The sequence below is a fragment of the Lolium perenne genome, chromosome 6 (genome assembly GCF_019359855.2).
Source record: "Lolium perenne isolate Kyuss_39 chromosome 6, Kyuss_2.0, whole genome shotgun sequence".
NCBI classification, from domain to species: Eukaryota; Viridiplantae; Streptophyta; class Magnoliopsida; order Poales; family Poaceae; genus Lolium; species Lolium perenne.
In genome coordinates, this window is record NC_067249.2 from 210,199,794 (window position 1) to 210,219,839 (window position 20,046).

Consider the following 20,046-nt stretch of genomic DNA (forward strand, 5'->3'; position numbering starts at 1 on the left):
ATGCCCAAGAGGCTAAGAAAAACAAGCCGGACAAGGCTGACGAGGAGACTAAACGTCCCTGGAATGTCAGGTTACTCCGCCCATTTTACACATGAGAGCAGGAATGTATGTATCCCTTGTATCCCTTTTGTGACTTATGAAAAAGCTTGCGCCAAGAGCGCCGTTTCCGACAAGTTTTTCGCGTACTTTACCTTGTTTCGCCAATTGGCTTGAACCCTCTCACGCGGCCGGCTCAGTAACGTGATCCGGTTTCCGACAGTCGGCTTCCGATCCAGCTACAGACCGCAACCCGGCTGTCCGGCTGGCGGGAGTAAGGCCTAGGGAGCCGGCACGCGAAAAACGGCTAAGGGAAAGAGTAAAAGCGAGTTGACTTGCAACTTTTCATAAAAGTGCCGGATTGCCGAATTCAGCTCGTTCGACTGAAATACTGTCGGCCTCACCCAGCGGCCCGCTCTTGATCCGGCGACGGATCGCAAGTCGGACGTACGACCGGCAAGAGCACAGCCGAAGAGTGGGGCGGATGGGAAAAAGCGAACGAGTCGAAAGAAAGCAACTCGGCACACAAATGATTAACAAACACATTAAAGTGTGACATAATTAAAGGGCGATAATATTCATACATCTGCACCCAGCATACCGGGGATTTAATAAATTGTCTTGGCAAAAGCATAAGGAAACAGGTAAAAGCTAAGCGCCGGCTGCATCAGCAGAGCCGGCCGCCGGGTCATCCTCGGGCACGTCGTCCGCCTCCTCGTCCTCAGCCGCCTCCTCCTCGTCGTCAGACGGTGGATTCGGGTCCGCAATGAAGATGGACTTGTCGACGAAGTCGGCAATGGCGCAGGCACGGGCAAGCCGAGCAGTCTTGTTCTCCACCGGGAGCTTGTCCTCCACGTCGGCGCGCCGGAACTCCAACTGGTCGAGGCTAACCTCGTTATACCAGGAGAGCACAAAAGATAGCGCCATATCGGCTCCGGCGCGCGTGGCCGACTCCTTCCAGTCCAAGAAGCGGTCGGGAGCCCTGTCCAGCCAAGCGATGAGATTGGAGAGATCTTCTGGCAGCGTCTCCGTCGGCCACAGCAGTCGGATCAGCTCCTCCGCCGCCTTCCGCAGCTCCCAGCCAAGCTTGGTGACCGGCTCCACGCGGGCGGCGATGGACGCCAGATAGTCGTCCATGGTGAAGCAGTCGGAGCTCTGCTCCCCAGTGGCCTGCCGGCGATCCTCCCGCGCCCTGCCAACAGCCGCTAACGCCTCCTCCTGCGCCTCAGGGAAGGCCGCTGCAAAGAAGAAAAGCATGTCAGAAGCCATCAAAGCCGAAATAAGCTGAAAAATGCAAATTTTCGAAGTCCTAAAGTAAGCCTGGCGGCAGCCGGCAAGATCCGACTGCCCCCAGCCTGAAGATGGAGATTCCAAAGCTCTAAAGAAAGCCTGGCGACAGCCGGCAAGAACCGACTGCCCCCAGCCCGAAGATGGAGATATCGAAAAAATCAAGTTTCTGCCGCCGGTTGCCAACCTAAGCCGGCAGCCGACGGCCGAAAGCCGGCAAAGGGGAAGGCATAAGACAAAAGACTCACCCGCCAAGCCGCGGTCGAGCGCGCTAAGTTCCCCCAACCACCGCTTGGCGGTGGCCGACAGCTCGTTGGACTTGGTGGTCACCTCTTGCTGGAGCGAAAGCCGTTGCCGTTCCACCTCCTCCAACCGCTTGCTCAGACCCTCCAGCTTTTCCTCCTGTTCCTTCTTGAGGGCGGCAAGTTCCTTGAGATGGTTAGCCTCAAGAAGGCGCAGCCGTTTCAGCTCCCCGTCAGCCACCTTCAGCTTGGCGGCAGCAGCCCGGTTCGCCTCCTCACTCGTGGCGCATTGAGCGCGGGCAACTCGGAGGTCCGACTCAAGCTGCGGGACCCGGGCGGCCTCAGCTGCAAGCCGGCAAAAACAAGCCGTCAGTAAAACAGAAGCGTAAAAAAGAGTAAAGGCAAAGAAGAGAAAGCCTCACCCTTGACGACCTCCAGCTCACGAGCCAAGGCGGCCCGCTCGATCTTGGCCCGGTGGTAGCTAGTCACCACCTGGTTGTACAAGAAGGTGCGCCGCTCCTCAACCGTCTGAAAGAATCAGTTGCTTAGACGAAACCTCGGATCAAGCTTCTGTGCAGCCGACCCACGTCTCGGAGGGCTACCAGGACAAGAAAAGTGCAAAAGAAAAGAAAACACACCTTCTCGGCATCCTCCAGCGTCGCCAGCTGGGCAAGGGTCTCGGCGGCCTTGGTCTTGAGGCTGGCGCGATAGCCGGAGAAAAGCATCTTCATGGGCGCCGTGCCAGGCTGCCCCTCCCGGCTGAGTACCTCGCAGGAGTTCGCCTTGTGCCATGCCTTCTCCATAGTTCCTGCCGAGCCGAAGCTGGAGTCGAAGGCGGACGGCACAGCCACCAACCGGGCACCCTTGGCCACATGAAGGCCCTCAGACGGGCCCGCTGGGCCCTCTGTCCTCACCAGAGCCCGGGAGTCGGCGTCCTTTGAGCGCGCTGGCTCCTCCCTTGCCGGCTCCTTCCCGGTCGGCTCCCTCCTCGTCGGCTCCGAAGCTGGAGGCGGCGCGGTCGAAGCAGTCGGCCCGGTGGGAGCCGTCGCATCCGGCGCTTGAGGCGCTCCTTTCGGAGAACTCTCCAGCACCACGACGTTGGGCGCGGGCCCGCCGACTCCGGTCGAAGGCGGCGCAGCCCCACCAGCTCTAGCTCCGGCCGCAGATGGCATGCCCCTGCCAGCTCCGGCTGCCCGCTCCACAAACGGGGCGCGGCGCGGAAACATGTCGTCTAGGGTCGGCCGGCGCGCCGACTGACCCTGGTCTCCGCCGCCAGGCGCCGCAGAAGGCGCGGCAGAAGAAGACGCCCCCGCAGAAGGTGGCGTGGCCGCAGGCGGCACGTTAGCAGCCGGGGGCGTGCGCGCGCGTGCTGAAGGTTGCGGGGTTGGCTCCCTCCTTTGCCGCTGAAGCGGCGACGTGACGGGAGGAGCCTGCCGAGAGCCGCCTCCCTGGGTAAACTTAATCGCGGCCCTAGTCGAACAAGCAAGAAAAGATAAATACAGAGAAGCAAGGAAAACCTGCCTAGGTCCTTCTAAACGCAGGACCTTGCCAGCTTCGGGGGCTAATGTCGGGGGGAATACCCCGGATAGGGCAATGGACGCGGAGCAGCTGGCTGGCCACTGGCCGGCTCGCGGCAAAGGCCGGCTGAGGAGCAGCCGGCTGGCGCCGTGGCCGGCTGGTGCGGAAGCCGGCTGGCTCTAGGTCCTAGTCGGCCTGGCTACGGCCACCAATGCTGTAGCTGGGCCGGCTTCTACAAGCCATATCCGACTGGGGTTTGTACCTCAGACCGACTCGAGGCTGGCGAGTCTTGCACTGGAAGGAACCGGGTAGGTGATCCGGGTTCCCAAAGTCCACGCTGACTCCATCTTCCATAAAACGCGGGGCACTGTGGAGCAATAGTGCCATGCGCCGGACAGGCCGTCAGGGCTTACGACGATCCGTACTGGCTACAGTGGCTGACGGCGACAGGGACACCTCCTCCATACCGCTGACCGTGGCAGCCGGATGGGACAGGCCACGATGCCTCAACCACTCCTGACATCACCGCCTCGGGAAGGAGCGGAAGCCGAAGCCGGCCCAGCCGGCCAGTAAACTATAGGGTCTTATATGTAAAGTGTCGGTGCCTATATAAGCCGCACTACCCCCTCTCGTGCAGGGGATCGATCATTTATTGCTTTCACCCACCTACAGAGCTGCCCTGTGAGAGAGACCATCGTCTCCCTTAGCCTCTCAGGAGCAGCCGGACACAGCTCTAGGAGCACCATTGTATTGTGTGATCATCATATACACTCATAGCAGGAGTAGAGGTTTTACCTCCACCGGAGGGCCTCGAACCTGGGTACGTCGCCGTGTCGCTCGTGCCCATACCCGCATCCGGATACCGCCGTGAGATCCCTCAGGAACCACTTCGATTAGCCACCCTATGGCATATGCCGTGACGATACCACGACAATTGCTATATTTGTGCTAGAGCTTTGGTTTTGAAAACAAGAAACAATTTTGTCAACGGTAGTAATAAAGCATATGTGTTATGTAAATTATATCCTACAAGTTGCAAGCCTCATGCATAGTATACTAATAGTGCCCGCACCTTGTCCTAATTAGCTCGGATTACCTGGATTATCATCGCAATGCATATGTTTTAACCAAGTGTCACAAAGGGGTACCTCTATGCCGCCTGTACAAAGGTCTAAGGAGAAAGCTCGCATCGGATTTCTCGCTATTGATTATTCTCAACTTAGACATCCATACCGGGACAACATAGACAACAGATAATGGACTCCTCTTTTATGCATAAGCATTCAACAATTATTAATTTTCTCATATGAGATTGAGGATGTTTGTCCAAAACTGAAACTTCCACCATGGATCATGGCTTTAGTTAGCGGCCCAATGTTCTTCTCTAACATTATGCAATGCTCTAACCATTCTAGCGGTAAATCTCCCTTACTTCAGACAAGACGAACATGCATAGCAACTCACATGATATTCAACAAAGAGTAGTTGATGGCGTCCCCAGGAACATGGTTATCGCACAACAAGCAACTTAATAAGAGATAAAGTGCATAAGTACATATTCAATACCACAATAGTTTTTAGGCTATTTGTCCCATGAGCTATATATTGTAAAGGTAAAGAATGGAAATTTTTAAAGGTAGCACTCAAGCAATTTACTTTGGAATGGCGGAGAAATACCATGTAGTAGGTAGGTATGGTGGACACAAATGGCATAGTGGTTGGCTCAAGTATTTTGGATGCATGAGAAGTATTCCCTCTCGATACAAGGTTTAGGCTAGCAAGGCTATTTGAAACAAACACAAGGATGAAGCGGTGCAGCAAAACTCACATAAAAGACATATTGTAAATATTATAAGACTCTACACCATCTTCCTTGTTGTTCAAACTCAATACTAGAAATTATCTAGACCTTAGAGAGACCAAATATGCAAACCAAATTTTAGCATGCTCTATCTATTTCTTCATTAATAAGTTCAAGGTATATGATGCAAGAGCTTAAACATGAGCACAACAATTGCCAAGTATCACATTATCCAAGACATTATAGCAATTACTACATGTATCATTTTTCAATTCCAACCATATAACAATTTAACGAAGAAGAAACTTCGCCATGAATACTATGAGTAAAGCCTAAGGACATATTTGTCCATATGCTACAGCGGAGCGTGTCTCTCTCCCACACAATGAATGCTAGGATCCATTTTATTCAAACAAAACAAAAACAAAAACAAACCGACGCTCCAAGCAAAGCACATAAGATGTGACGGAATAAAAATATAGTTTCAGGGGAGGAACCTGATAATGTTGTCGATGAAGAAGGGGATGCCTTGGGCATCCCCAAGCTTAGACGCTTGAGTCTTCTTGATATATGCAGGGGTGAACCACCGGGGCATCCCCAAGCTTAGAGCTTTCACTCTCCTTGATCATGTTGTATCATCTCCCTCTCTTGACCCTTGAAAATTTCCTTCACACCAAACTCAAAACAACTCATTAGAGGGTTAGTGCATAATCAAAAATTCACATGTTCAGAGGTGACACAATCATTCTTAACACTTCTGGACATTGCTCAAAGCTACTGGAAGTTAATGGAACAAAGAAATCCATCCCACATAGCAAAAGAGGCAATGCGAAATAAAAGGCAGAATCTGTCAAAACAGAACAGTCCGTAAAGACGAATTTTATTGAGGCACCAGACTTTCTCAAATGAAAATGCTCAAATTGAATGAACGTTGCGTACATATCTGAGGATCACTCACGTAAATTGGCATAATTTTCTGAGTTACCTACAGAGAATTTTTCCCAGATTCGTGACAGCAAATAAATCTGTTTCTGCGCAGTAATCCAAATCTAGTATGAACCTTGCTATCAAAGACTTTACTTGGCACAACAAAACACAAAACTAAGATAAGGAGAGGTTGCTACAGTAGTAAACAACTTCCAAGACACAAATATAAAACAAAGTACTGTAGCAAAATAACACATGGGTTATCTCCCAAGAAGTTCTTTCTTTATAGCCATTAAGATGGGCTCAGCAGTTTTGATGATGCACTCGCAAGAAATGGTATTTGAAGCAAAAGAGAGCATCAAGAAGCAAATTAAAAACAACTTTAAGCCTAACATGCTTCCTATGAAAAAGAATCTTGTAAATAAACAAGTTCAAGAAGCATAATGCAACAAGCATAGAGAGATAAAACAAGTGTAACTTCAAAAATTTCAGCACATAGAGAGGTGTTTTAGTAACATGAAAATTTCTACAACCATATTTTCCTCTCTCATAATAACTTTCAGTAGCATCATGAGCAAACTCAACAATATAACTATCACATAAAGCATTCTTATCATGAGTCTCATGCATAAAATTATTACTCTCCACATAAGCATAATCAGTTTTATTAGTTGTAGTGGGAGCAAATTCAACAAAGTAGCTATCATTATTATTCTCATCAAGTGTAGGAGGCATAGTATAATCACAATAAAATTTACTCTCCATAGTAGGTGGCACCAAAAGACTACTATCATTATAATCATCATAAATAGGAGGCAAAGTATCATCAAAGTAAATTTCCTCATCAATGCTTGGGGGACTAAAAAGATCATGCTCATCAAAGCCAGCTTCCCCAAGCTTAGAATTTTCCTTAGCATTAGCAACAATAGTGTTCAAAGCATTCATATTAATAACATTCCCATTAGCATGCATATAAAGTTCCATGGGTTTTTTAATTCTCTCTTCAAACACATCATGTCCTAATTCAAGATAAAGTTCATAAAGATCTCTCATATTTTTGTTGTTTTCCATTATGCCTAACTAGTGTAAACAAGAAACAAAAAGATGCAATTGCAGGATCTAAAGGAAATAGCTTCGAGCACAAACACAATGGCGCCAGAAAAGTACTGTTACCTGGAACCGGAGTATGAGTGCCTTTTACCTTTCCTCCCCGGCAACGGCGCAAGAAAATAGCTTGATGTCTACGCCCCCTCCTTTTCCTGTAGACAGTGTTGGGCCTCCAAGAGCAGAGGTTTGTAGAACAGCAGCAAGTTTCCCTTAAGTGGATCACCCAAGGTTTATCGAACTCAGGGAGGAAGAGGTCAAAGATATCCCTCTCATGCAACCCTGCAACCACAAAGCAAGAAGTCTCTTGTGTCCCCAACACACCTAATAGGTGCACTAGTTCGGCGAAGAGATAGTGAAATACAGGTGGTATGAATAAGTATGAGCAGTAGCAACGGTGCCAGAAAGGTGCTTTGCCCAGGACAGTAAACAAGCAGTAGTAACGCAGCAGCAGTAACGCAGTAGAAAAGTAAACAAGTAGCGATAGCGGTATTTAGGAACAAGGCCTAGGGATCATACTTTCACTAGTGGACACTCTCAACATTGATCACATAACAGAATAGATAAATGCATACTCTACACTCTTTTGTTGGATGATGAACACCATTGCGTAGGATTACACGAACCCTCAATGCCGGAGTTAACAAGCTCCACAATTCAATGTTCATATTTAAATAACCTTAGAGTGCATGAAAGATCAACACGACTAAACCAAGTACTAACATAGCATGCACACTGTCACCTTCACACTATGTAGGAGGAATAGATCACATCAATACCATCATAGCAATAGTTAACTTCATAATCTACAAGAGATCATAATCATAGCCTACGCCAAGTACTAACACGGATGCACACACTGTCACCATTTGTTGTGGGTATACTTTATGGGTATATCAACGGCATGGCCTAGATCCGGCAAGCCCGGGTGGCCCATAGTTGGTGGTGAGGCATGTGGCCCATCGGGCGGCCCAGCTGCTGTAGATCATGAAGGATGAAGTCCAGCCCAGGAACGAGGAGCCGGATCCTAACCGACCTACGAAGGAGGCCGGATCCGTGAAGGCCCATGAAGTATCCGGATCCAGCGTGACCTAGAAGGAAGGCGGATCCTTGACGTACACGGCAAGGCTTTGTACCGTAGTTAGGCAACTTGTATTCCGGCTAGGACTCTCCGTGTAAACCCTAGATCCGTGCGCCTTTATAAGCCGGATCCCGGGAGCCCTAGAGGCACGTTCACAACCACAACTCATTGTAACAACGCGAAAGCGCCCAGATAATTCCAGACAAGCAGCAGTAGGCCCTGTCATCGTGCAGGTGTTCCGAAGCTGGGTAACTCGCGTACCACCGTCCCGAGAGCACTCCGCCCTATGGCCCCTACTTCTTCTCCCCCTCGTGAGGATCCCTCCTCCGGGGTACCGTCGATTAGGCAACGACAGTTGGCGCCCACCGTGGGGCCTGTGGCGTCTGGAGGCCGGAACCGGGAGGGTTCCGCCATGGGAAGCTACGACGACACCATCGCTGTGGGGCGCGTCCTTTACGCCGGGAATCTGCCGATCGTCCCTCCGGATGAGTGCTGGATTCCGGCTAGCACAAACCCCGTCAAGCTCTCCATCGTCCCAATTGGCAGCATACACATCTTCATCGGGGAAACCGTCGATTCCGACGGAAACCCACTGGTAAGTATCGCAGACGCGACCGCCGCCGAGCTGGACGCTGTCGCAAAGATCCGATCTGAGATGCAGGAGCTTCCCAAGGAAGATTCCGCCTCGGATCTGGAAATTTCAAAACCCACCCAATCCGCCCCTGAGCAGGAAACAACGGTGGAAGACCAATGCAGATCCACCTGGGTCTCCCAGGTGTTAGAAAAGCAGAGGTGCCACTTCGTACACTTCTTGGCCCATACCGCCGGAACCGCCCCTCAAGAAGCCGGAGCTGGTCCTGAGCAGGTAGAGGCACCGGAAAACGGCGCAGATCCGGATCAGGCTGAGCTTGTCGGAGAAAGCGAAACTCCGGTTGAAGAGTCGATTTTGGGCAATCTGAGCCCAATTTCGGGAGATACCCCCTCCATGGAGTCTGATGACTTCGTTCGCAAGATAAGGGAATACGGATACAGTGATCAGCCCGAAGTCGACTCCGCCCAGCCTAAGCAGGTTCTCGCAACGATAGCAGCGCAGGGACAAACTGGATCTGAAGAACCAACCAGCCAATCTGACCCTCAACCATCCCAACAAGGATCTCCAATGTCTCGGGTGCGACCCCACAGGGATCCTTCCTCGGAGGAAATCCTATCAGCAGAAGAGATGGTCGCGCGAGCAGTCCTTAACACACCCATAACCCCGGGCGACGCCGCAGATCTGGAGGCCCTAGAGGCTACTAGAAAGGAAATGCTGGCCACAGCCAAGAAGCTCGCCGATACCGAAGCCGCGTTAAGGGAAGAGAGGGCAGAAGCTGCAGGATTGGCGGAAAACTTCGACAGACAGGACCGCGAGATCGCTGCCACACTCGAGCAAGTCTAGAGCATGAGGGCTGAGTGGGAAGTAAAGATGATCTATGCGCAGGCAGAGGCCGATCGGATTGTTAGAGAAGCAATTCCGCCTCGCAGGATACCCTTCAACACGCCCGCAGAGCACCAGCCGCTGGAAACCCCAAAGGACAACATGCAAAAAGCTGCGGAATTGCTGAAGAAAAAGGACGAAGAGGTTGATATCAACTATCTCCGCACGCTTGTCGCTTCAGCAATGCAGCAGCAAAGCAAGGCGGATACTTCGCGCAGGTTGGAATCCAATCCGGATAACTGTGTGTCTACCGCGCAGAAGGACGCCCGCGCTGATCGGCGACCCGACGACGAATCACACACCGGATCCTCGGAGCGCAGAAGGAAAGCCAGGGAACACCCAAATCCGATCCCCGTACCATCAAAGACGCCACCGTCAGATCCAAGAAAGGGAAAGGATGCAATGTACTCTGGACGAGACAAATACCGCAACCCCTCTCCTCCGCCCAACGGTTACCCGCGACCCCCTCGCCGCCGTAGTCCAGCCGGAAACACCAGGCCCCCAGGGCATGGTGGGATTGTTATCCGCGACAACGTGCTGCCAAGAAACAGAAACAGGGAGCGCTCGCCGGAACCTCGCCGGAACCAGAACAATGTTCATGAGCCCGAGCCCAGAAGGAGTCGGAATGAGGACCGCGGTCCAGAACCTCGCCGGAACCGCGATCCAGAACCTCGTCGGAGCCATGACCCAGAGCCTCGCCGGAGCCGTGACCCGGAACCGCATCGGAACGACCAGGGCAGCCAACGCCAGGGCGAAGGCAGCCACAGGAGCCGGAGCCAGCACCAGGAAGGCCGAGGAGAGTCAGAAGGCGGAAGCAAGAAATCGCACCGCCCACCTCGCAGGTCTCCCTCACCACCACCTAGCGGTGGAGGCGGAGGTGGAGGCGGAGGCAACGGTCGAAGATCTCGCTCTCGCTCAAAGTCCCCTCGCCACGGCTCACGCGACGCACGGGATCGCCTCAACGAATACAGAACCGACTACATTGGTCCGAAGTGCTTTGGCAGGATGATTCGAGAGGAACCAAAGCCAAGGATGAACCTCAAGCTGCCCGGAAACCTGAAGCATTATGATGGCACCGAAAGGCCGGATACCTGGATTGAGGATTACTACAATGCTGTAACCTTCACCGGAGGAACCCCTAACATCGCCTGCCGCATGCTTCAGTTGTACCTTGTAGGTCCAGCCCGGATCTGGCTCAGCGACCTCGAGAAGAATTCCATCTTTTGCTGGTTCGACCTGAAGAACGCTTTCGAGAAACACTTCAGGGGCACCTACAAGAGACCTGCCACAACAAGCGACCTGCAGGCATGTATCCAGAAGAAGGGCGAAACATCGAGGAATTTCCTCACCCGATGGTTGGCATGCAGAAACGAGTGCGAGAACGTCGACAACCGCACAGCAATGCACGCCTTCATTGGGGGCTTGCAGCGAGGAGGATTGCTACGGCACAAGCTAACTTGCATGGTCAATGCAAATCAACTGACGTTGGACGACATGATCACCATCGCCAGCGATCACACTGCCGCCGATGACGACGCAGGCGGTGATCTCGCAGCCACAGCAATCCCCCTGCATCAGCAAAAGAAGAACCGTGACAACGGTAGCAGCAGCAGCCATAAGCGCAAGAACCCTGATGACCAGAAGAGTGGCGGATCCGAGATGATCGCCATGGCGTTTCAACGCGGAGGTTCAGGAGGCGGCAGAGGACGCGGACGCGGAGGCGGAGCCGGCAGGGGTCAGCAGCATACCTCCGAGGTCACAGCTGGCGGATCCCGCGCCCCGCAAACCTATGAGGAATACAGAGACATGCCCTGCCTGGCCCATCTGGATCCGGCTACGGGGAAGTCCACTCACACCAACCGCAACTGCAAGTGGGTCAATGATCTAAAGAACGACCCGGAGGCAGGATACAAGCGCGCCCGGAAGCACCGCCCACGCGGCAAAGGTGGCAAGGGCAAGAACAAGGACAAAGAAGATGATAGTTCCGAGGCGATGGATGAGGATGATAACTCGCCGGATCCCAAGGCAGGATCCGCAGGAAAATCCAACCCATTCGATAAAAAGAGTGTGGGGGCTTACCACACTTTCCTCGGAACCCCAACAGTCCGCGCTACCAAGTCAGCTACCCGGATCCTGAACGCCACAGTTCCGGCTGTGCCGCAGTATGTCAGGTGGTCGGAAGTCCCGTGCACATTTGACAGGGAGGATCACCCTGCCGTTGTGCCAAAAGAATGCTACGCCTTGGTTGTAAGTCCCCGCATAGACGGGTACGACTTCTCCAAGTGCCTCATGGATGGTGGGGCCACCTGAACATCATGTACCGGAGACTCAAGAACGGATGAACCTCACCAAGGAACAGCTCAAACACAGCAACACTGAGTTTCACGGCGTGGTTCCGGGTAAGAAGGCGAATTCCCTCGGCAGCATAACACTTCCCGTGGCTTTTGGCGATGTTCATAACTTCCGCCAAGAGAAGATCACGTTTGAAGTTGTGCCCTTCAAGAGCTCCTATCACATCATCTTCGGCAGGCCCACCTACCACAAGTTCCACGCAAGAGCGTGCTACATCTACAACAAGCTCAAGATTCCGGGTCCTAAAGGTATGATTACCGTATCCGGAGACTACAAAAAGGCTCATGAGTGCGAGTTAGGCGAAGCCGCCTTCGCAGAGTTTGTGATATCTGGAGAAGAGCTGAAAGGCTACAGAGCCGCGGTGGATCCGACTGAGATGCAGACCACCAAGAAGCAGATCTCCGAGCAAAAAACCTCCTTCAAGGCCGCGATAGAAACCAAGAAGCGCGACCTCATACCAGGCGACTCTTCCAAGCAGGTTTCGGTCGGAGCCAACATGGACCCCAAATAGGAAGACGCGCTCATCGAGTTCCTCCGCGCTAACATGGATATCTTCGCATGGCAACCTTCCGACATGTCCGGAGTACCTAGGGAACTCGCCGAGCACTACCTCAACATAAATCCGGGGGCCAAACCGGTGAAGCAAGCTATGCGACGCTTTGGAGACAAGAAGCGCCGCGCCATAGGAATGGAACTAGCAAAGTTACTAGAAGCAGGTTTTGTAATAGAAGTTATCCACACCGATTGGGTCACGAATCCCGTCCTTGTACCCAAAAAAGACACTGAAATACTAAGAATGTGCATCGATTACTCCAGCTTGAACAAGCATTGCCCGAAGGATCCGTTCCCCTTGCCGCGCATTGACCAAGTCATTGATTCGACGGCGGGGGCGGAACTTCTGTGTTTTCTTGATGCGTATTCCGGGTATCATCAGATCCGGATGAAGGAATCCGACCAAAAGGCGACTTCATTCATTACCCCGTTTGGCACTTACTGCTATGTTACCATGCCTTTCGGTTTGAAAAATGCAGGTGCCACCTACCAACGAACGATGCAGCGGTGCCTGAAGGACCAAATCGGCCGGAACGTGCACGCTTACGTCGACGACATCGCGGTCATGACCCGGAAAGGATCCGACTTGATCAGCGACCTCACAGAAACCTTCGACAACCTCCGCAGGTACAAGATGATGTTGAATCCGCTGAAGTGCGTTTTTGGCGTGCCAGCCGGAAAACTCCTTGGCTTCATAGTCTCTCACAGAGGCATTGAGGTTAACCCGGAAAAGATCAAGGCAATCCTGTGCATCAAACGGCCAACTTGTCTCAAAGATGTGCAACGACTAACTGGTTGCGTCGCAGCAATCAGTAGGTTTGTTAGCCGTCTTGGCGAGAAGGCGCTACCTCTGTACAAGCTGCTGAAGAAAACAGACAAATTCGTCTGGGACGACGCAGCTGACGCAGCTCTTCGAGGGTTGAAGGAAATACTCACCTCCCCACCTATCTTGGCAGCTCCAGCAGAGTCAGAGCCAATGCTCCTTTATCTGGCAGCTACCAACAAGGTCATCAGCCTCGTCATCGTGGTGGAGCGAAAGGAAGAAGGTCATGAATATGACGTCCAAAGACCTGTCTACTACATTAGCGAGGTGCTGACGGAGTCAAAACAAAGATACCCTCACTTTCAGAAGCTAGCCTATGGAGTATTCCTGGGCAGCCGGAAGTTGAGGCATTACTTCCAAGAGCATCCAGTAACAGTCGTGAGCAAGGCTCCGCTGTCAACAATTCTCAACAACGCTGACGCAACAGGACGTACGGCTAAATGGGGCATCGAATTATCCGCCTTCGACATCGCTTACAAGCCCAGGACTGCGGTTAAATCCCAAGTCTTGGCAGATTTCGTTGCAGATTGGACAGAAGCTCTGGATGCAAGTCTGGAGCCGGAACCAGAGACATGGGTCATGCACTTCGACGGATCCAAGCAGCATCAAGGCTCAGGAGCCGGAGTCACCCTGAAATCCCCTACCGGAGAAGAACTGCAGTACGTTCTGCAGATCCACTTCGAAGCTACAAATAACATGGCGGAATACGAGGCTCTACTACACGGTCTACGCATCGCTAAGGAAATTGGGATCAAGCACATCATATGCTGTGGAGATTCCGACCTGGTGGCACAACAAGTAGCCGGAACCTGGAACGCCAGAAACTCCGTCATGGCGGCCTACAGAGATGAAGTTGATGAGATCGCCAAGTGCTTCCTCGGATACGAAGTCAAATACGTCAGGAGAGACGATAACACAGCGGCAGACATGCTATCCAAGCTCGGATCCGGCAGGAAGCAAATTCCGCCCGGCATTTTCCTGGAGCATCTCCGGATACCCTCGGTTAAGGGCGCTAACCCGGAAAGTCCAGAGGTGGCAGTATCTCCGGCTAGGGAGGTGATGGCTATCATTCCGGCTTGGACACAGCCCTTCCTGGACTACCTCATCGATCAGAAGTTGCCAGAGGACGAGGTCCTCGCACGATAGATCGTCGGACGAGCGAGAACCTACACAATTGTTGATGGACAACTCTACAAACGAAATGCAGCGGGGGTGTTTCTCAAATGCGTCTCCAATCAAGATGGCATTGAAATCCTCAGAGAGATCCACGCAGGGGATTGCGGGCATCACGCCGCTCCCAGATCCCTCGTTGCCAAAGCTTTCCGGCTAGGATTCTACTGGCTCACAGCTAAAGAAGATGCTGATAAGCTGGTAAAAACCTGCCGAGGTTGTCAGTACTACGCTACACAACCAAACGCTCCAGCCCAAGAGCTGAAGACCATACCTATCACCTGGCCATTTGCGGTCTGGGGGCTCGATATGGTTGGTAAGTTAAAAATATCATCTCCTGGCGGTTTTGAATACCTTCTGGTCGCTGTTGACAAATTCAGCAAGTGGATCGAGGCAAAGCCAGTGAGAAAAGCCGATGGTGCTACGGCACTAAAATTCGTCTGCAGCCTCGTGATGAGATTCGGCATCCCGCACAGCATAATCACAGATAATGGCACAAACTTCGCCCAAGGAGAGTTGAGGGATTATTGTGACACAATGGGAATTCGACTGGACCTTGCATCTGTGGCTCATCCACAATCTAACGGTCAGGTTGAAAGGGCTAACGGTCTAATATTATCAGGAATTAAGCCGCGCCTTGAAGAACCACTGCGACGAGCAGCTGGAGCTTGGGCTGACGAGCTGGAAGCTGTTTTGTGGAGTTTACGAACTACCCCTAACAGATCAACAGGGTTTACCCCTTTTTTCCTGGTATACGGATCCGAAGCCGTGTTACCCTCCGACATCATCCACGATTCACCGCGAGTTTCCGCCTACAATGAAGAAACAGCTGATGAGGCCAGACAGCTATCTGTGGACCTGATTGAGGAAGCTCGGAACCTAGCTGACCAGCGCTCCGCCATCTACCAGCAGAAGCTCCGACGTTATCACAGTCGTCGAGTTCGGAATCGCTCCTTCATGGCAGGAGACCTGGTCCTCCGCCTTCGACAGGTGAAAGACCATAAGCTGCAATCTCCATGGGAAGGCCCCTTCGTCGTTAGCAAAGTGCTCCATAACGGGTCGTACTACCTTGTTGATTTCCGCGAGCTGAGGGATAGACCTGCTAACTGGCACCGGAAACGCAAGCGTGAGGATCCGGATGACATCTACGATGAAACAGATCGCCCTTGGAACATCGCACAGCTACGTCCTTTCTACACTTAGCATATTTTTTCCGAGTTGCAAACTCTGTAATACTTATACATGATCAGTGAAATAAAGCTTATGGTTCACTCTTTGAGTCTTTTACCTCCTTTACTTGTTCATTTTAGATCGTGTATGTTTTTCCGACTAAAACCACAGAGCTGGATATTTCCGCCTAGGCGTGTATGAAAGTTGTGATTTCCAAAACCGTCTTTTAAGACGTAAGCTTAAGTTTTCTGATTAAGTTGTTATCTGTTGCGAACTCGTGGATTCCTAGTAGCGATTTCCGGCACCTATGCCTGGGGGCTTGTTTCCGCGGTTATGGACGGACTGCCATTGGGCTTCGTCGCCGCCGGCGAGCATTTCCGGCTAAGGTTTTCCGGCTCGCGGAAGGTCAAGCGAATAAGCCGGAAAACAATGAAGTCAGCACTTGCTTTCTGACATAAAACGAAACATGCAAATAATTCAAAAGGATAGCAGGATAAGTTTTCCGCCCATGCATAATTGTTTCGTCCCTAGATACTTAAGAATTTAAAGTTATATTACAAACCCTCGCTGGGGCCAAAATGATGCATTGTCTCTCCCGCAGGAATAAAAGTTTTCACCCCCCCTTGGCCGGAGAAGTCTTGCCCTCTGAGTCTTTCTTCTCGGGGTCTTCGGCCGGAGAAGACACGTCTTCATCACTTTCTTCTTCTTCAGAAGCAGCAGTGCTGGTCTTGGGTTCCTCTTGGGGAGCGTCCTTGGAGCTGGTCCAGGTGTATTGGGTCCCGGATTCCGCAGGTCGCGCCTTCGCGGCGAGCTCTTTCTGAAGTTCCTCTTCCAAGGGCTCGTCGGTGGGAAGAACGACCTTGTCGTAGAATTCATCATGCCGGATCCTGCGCGCGATACGGGTGTCGTAGCCGCTCACTGCATCCAGCAGCGCGCTGACATCCGCATCCGGAGGAACGCCCGTGGTCACTTGATCAAGATCAAGACCCGGATTATGTGCTAGGCACATGGTCAAGGCCATTGCAGCTGCGCCTCGGGCTGATGATGCTTGCAGATCCGTCACCAGCTCCGGCAGAACATCCATCTTTCCAACAAGCTTGCGAACATTGCATGTGCGACTCCTCTTGATGGATAAGTTGTAGCATATCTTGCGGGAGGCGGAGATGAGATCTTTGCAATCGTCGCCTGCGAGTTGAAGAAGGTCGTCCCGGGGGAACAAATTCCGGCGCTGCTCCGGATATCCAAGCGGCTCTGCGTAAAGATAATCAGGATATAAGTATGCAGTTTGAGCGCAAAGTAAAAAGTCGGAGAAAACATTTGGGCAAGGTTTCAGTATCGTACCCAAGATGTTCTCGTTGAGCATGTCCCAGTGATGCTCCGCGGTCTCCATATATTTCCGGAGACCATTGAGCTCTTTCTGCTGCCTCTTGATGGTTTCGCTGTCAGCATTTTTCTTCAGCAACAGCTCGCCCTTTTCCCTGATATGTTCGGAGTTTTTCTCCGCCAGCTGCTTCTCGGCCTGCTCCCTCTTTAGTTCCGCCTCCTTTAATTTCGTTTCCAAATCTTGGTACGAGGAGCGCAGGTTCTCAAGTTCAGATGAGGCTGTAGCAAGGGAAGAGGATGCGCCTATAATAAACGTAAGTTAACAACAAAGTTCTAAGTCAGAATATGGCTAGTGACGAAGAAGGCGGAAACCAACCTTGGGCGTCCGCCAGTTGCTTGGTCAGTTCCGCATTCTCATCCTTCAGAGTCCGGATATTTTCCGCCTGATTCAGAGTAACGCGGCGCTGAAGCGCAATGTTCTTGTGCAGCTCATAGTGCAGCGCCTGCTGTTCCTGTAAAACATAGACAGAGCAGGAGTAAAAATTCCGCCTGTAAAGTGGTTTTCTCCAAAGCATCATTGCCGGAACGTTTCCGCCATAATGCTTGGGGGCTACTGATCCAATTTAGTAATCTCCCGGAAGTAATCTTTCTCTAAGCATCTAAGCGCTAACTACTTTTTGAGTTTCCGCCTACATGCTTGGGGGCTACTGGGGAGTACCTTTTGCTTGCAAATGAGCTGGTCGAAGAACTGGCCGACGTTCTTCTTGAAGTCTTGGATTTCCGATGTCCTGGAGTCAGGTTTCCCCCAGGCGTTGTTCAGCATGGCGTTGAGCAGGTCTTGTTCAAGTTCCCACTTCTCCGCCTCGGACAGCTTGTTGAAAAACTTGGTGGCATACGCCTTGGGGGTGGAAGTGGTGTCAGCCGGATCTCCAAAGTTCTTCGGAAAAACGACCATGTCGCCAGCGCCCTCTCCAGCCTTCTCGGAAGAAGTGACTTCAGCCTCTCCTTGGCCTTGTGCTTCCGCGTCTTCTTGGGCAGGGCCCTTGGCCTTAGGATCTTCTCCGCCCGCATGCTCGCTGCTAACCGGAATTATTTCCGGTGGAGTATTTGCGGCAGGAGGGGGAGATGGATCAGCCTGAGGGGGAGATGGTTGAGGAGTTGGGTGGGAGGCACTCGGCGGAACTGGAGTAGAAGGACCAACAGCCGGAGATTTTTTCATATATTTCGTGATGGGCTCCTGGCTGGTGGTCCGTGTGGCAGTGGTATTCAGATTCCTGCAAACAAGTGAAAGGGTTTAGACCAAAGATATTTTTGCCAAGATAAAGTTGCATCATGTTCGGAAACTTACGGGGCGCCGGGGATGATGGGGCGCGTGCGCTGGCCAGCCGTTGAGAGCATCCTTAGGCGCGCACGCTCCGCTTTCCTTGAGTCTAGCGGAGGTGGTTTTGTCGTCTTGGGCTTCTTGGCGGAGGCCTCGCCGCTAGTTCCGGCTTCAGTGCCGGAAGCCTTGGCGCGGGGACGCTTTGTAGGTCGAGGGGCCGCCTTGCGGGGCGCCTGTTCCTCTTCTTCCTCGTCGTCTTCCGGGGCCTCCTCCGCCGCGTCGCCACTGACGGGGACACGAAGAATGGTGCGGAAGTTTTCCTCCGCCAAAGTGTTGAGCTGGAAGGAAATGAACAAGAGTTAGAGATAACATCAAAAAACTTGCGAAGTTTGAAGCAACGAAAAGAACAAAGCTTACCGGAGGACATTGGTCGTTCGTGTATATATCCTTGATCAGTTCCGGGACCTGTTGGCCCCTCGGAATCTTCACCAGCGTCTTGAACCTTCTCTTCAGAGAGTCAGCCGGAAGATCGTGGCGTGTAACCCGGAGAAGATCGTCCGCCCCGGTATAAGCGCACATCAGGCGCGCGTTGTAGCGTAGAGGCTGGATTCTCCGGGAGAACCAGCTAAGAGTGAGCTGGGCTCCGGTCAGTCCGTCGTGGACTAGCCAGGAGATTCTCCGCGCAGCCTTCTCCAGGATAGGGGTCTGGGCGAGCGAAGGGACGAAGCTCCAGCTTGCAAGCTCTTCCGGAGGTTCGTTGACAAACTGGGGCAGACCTTCATGAACATCCGGAACTGAAGCATTCTTCTCATAGAACCATCCGGCGTTCCAGTACCGGACGGATTCGTGCGAGTCGTGAGGAGGGTACATGCGGCTAGGGCGGAGCATAAACGTCATGCTTCCGCAGTTCACCATTGCTTTGTCCTTGGTTTCCTTCTTCACCCGGAAAAAGAATTGCCATAACTTGACATCTGGCCGGATCCCAAGATGCCCTTCGCAGAGAGTCACGAAGTTGGACAGGAGGAGATATGAATTTGGGCAGATGTTGTGAGGCTGAAGCCCGTATGTGTTGAGGACGGAGAGAAAAAAACTCCGAACAGGGAAGTGAGAGTCCGCGTTCCACCCAAGCCTTGGTCATAACAATTTCTCCGGCTTCTGGCTTGGGGACGTCGGAATCACGAGTGAAACTCCAACGTGTGGAGATCATGCCCTTGTTCTGGAGCTCTCTAAGCTCCACGTCGGTAGTTGCGCAAGGCCACCACTGACCCCGCTCTCCTTCGCGGATCCGGGCTTTGGACGCCCTCTTGATTTCCGCCTCTTGCACCTTTGCTGCCATCCGAGCTTGTCCCTCGAGTTCTTCTTGGAGCTCTTGGAGGGAAGGGATCCGGCTTGGAGCGGTGCTGGAAGATGCGGAAAAAGGTTGAGCTAGTCTAATGTCGGAAACATATGGTGGCAGGAATGATATGGGATCCGGGCATATGGGTTCTATTTGATTGGGATCCGGGCTACTCGGAGAGCTACCAGTACAATGCGAAGAATCGAGTGGCATGCTTCCGGCTGCACCCATACAAAGTGTTTGAGAACCCGGATCACCTAAGTCTATCTTCTACACTAAGTCTAAGTCTATCTTCTACGAGGCCGGCGCACTTACCGCTAATGGCGCGGTGGCCCGACGGAGCTCCGGTGAAGATGGGGTTGCCGGACTTGAAGAAAACCGACCCGCGAGACCACGAATCGGCGGCGGAGGGAAATTCCCGTTCAACCGCAGGAATCTTGGCGCGAGCGGGGTCTTGGTTTGGCGGCGCGTGAAGCTCACCGTGGCGAAGATCGCCGGAATCGAGATCCGTCGGGCGGCGCGGCGCGAG

At 52.3% G+C, this 20,046-nt stretch overlaps 1 protein-coding gene across 1 annotated transcript; it reads right to left on the minus strand.

The window, feature by feature from the left end:
* Nucleotides 1-663: 663 nt before the first annotated feature.
* LOC139832619 (uncharacterized) lies at nucleotides 664-2,737 on the minus strand. The gene is made up of 3 exons (XM_071822412.1): nucleotides 2,710-2,737; nucleotides 1,572-1,910; nucleotides 664-1,274 (listed from the first exon to the last, which is right to left on the minus strand). The coding sequence occupies exons 1-3, from the start codon at nucleotides 2,735-2,737 to the stop codon at nucleotides 688-690; spliced, it is 954 nt and encodes a 317-aa protein (XP_071678513.1). The 3' UTR covers nucleotides 664-687.
* Between the last annotated feature and the right edge of the window lie 17,309 nt (nucleotides 2,738-20,046).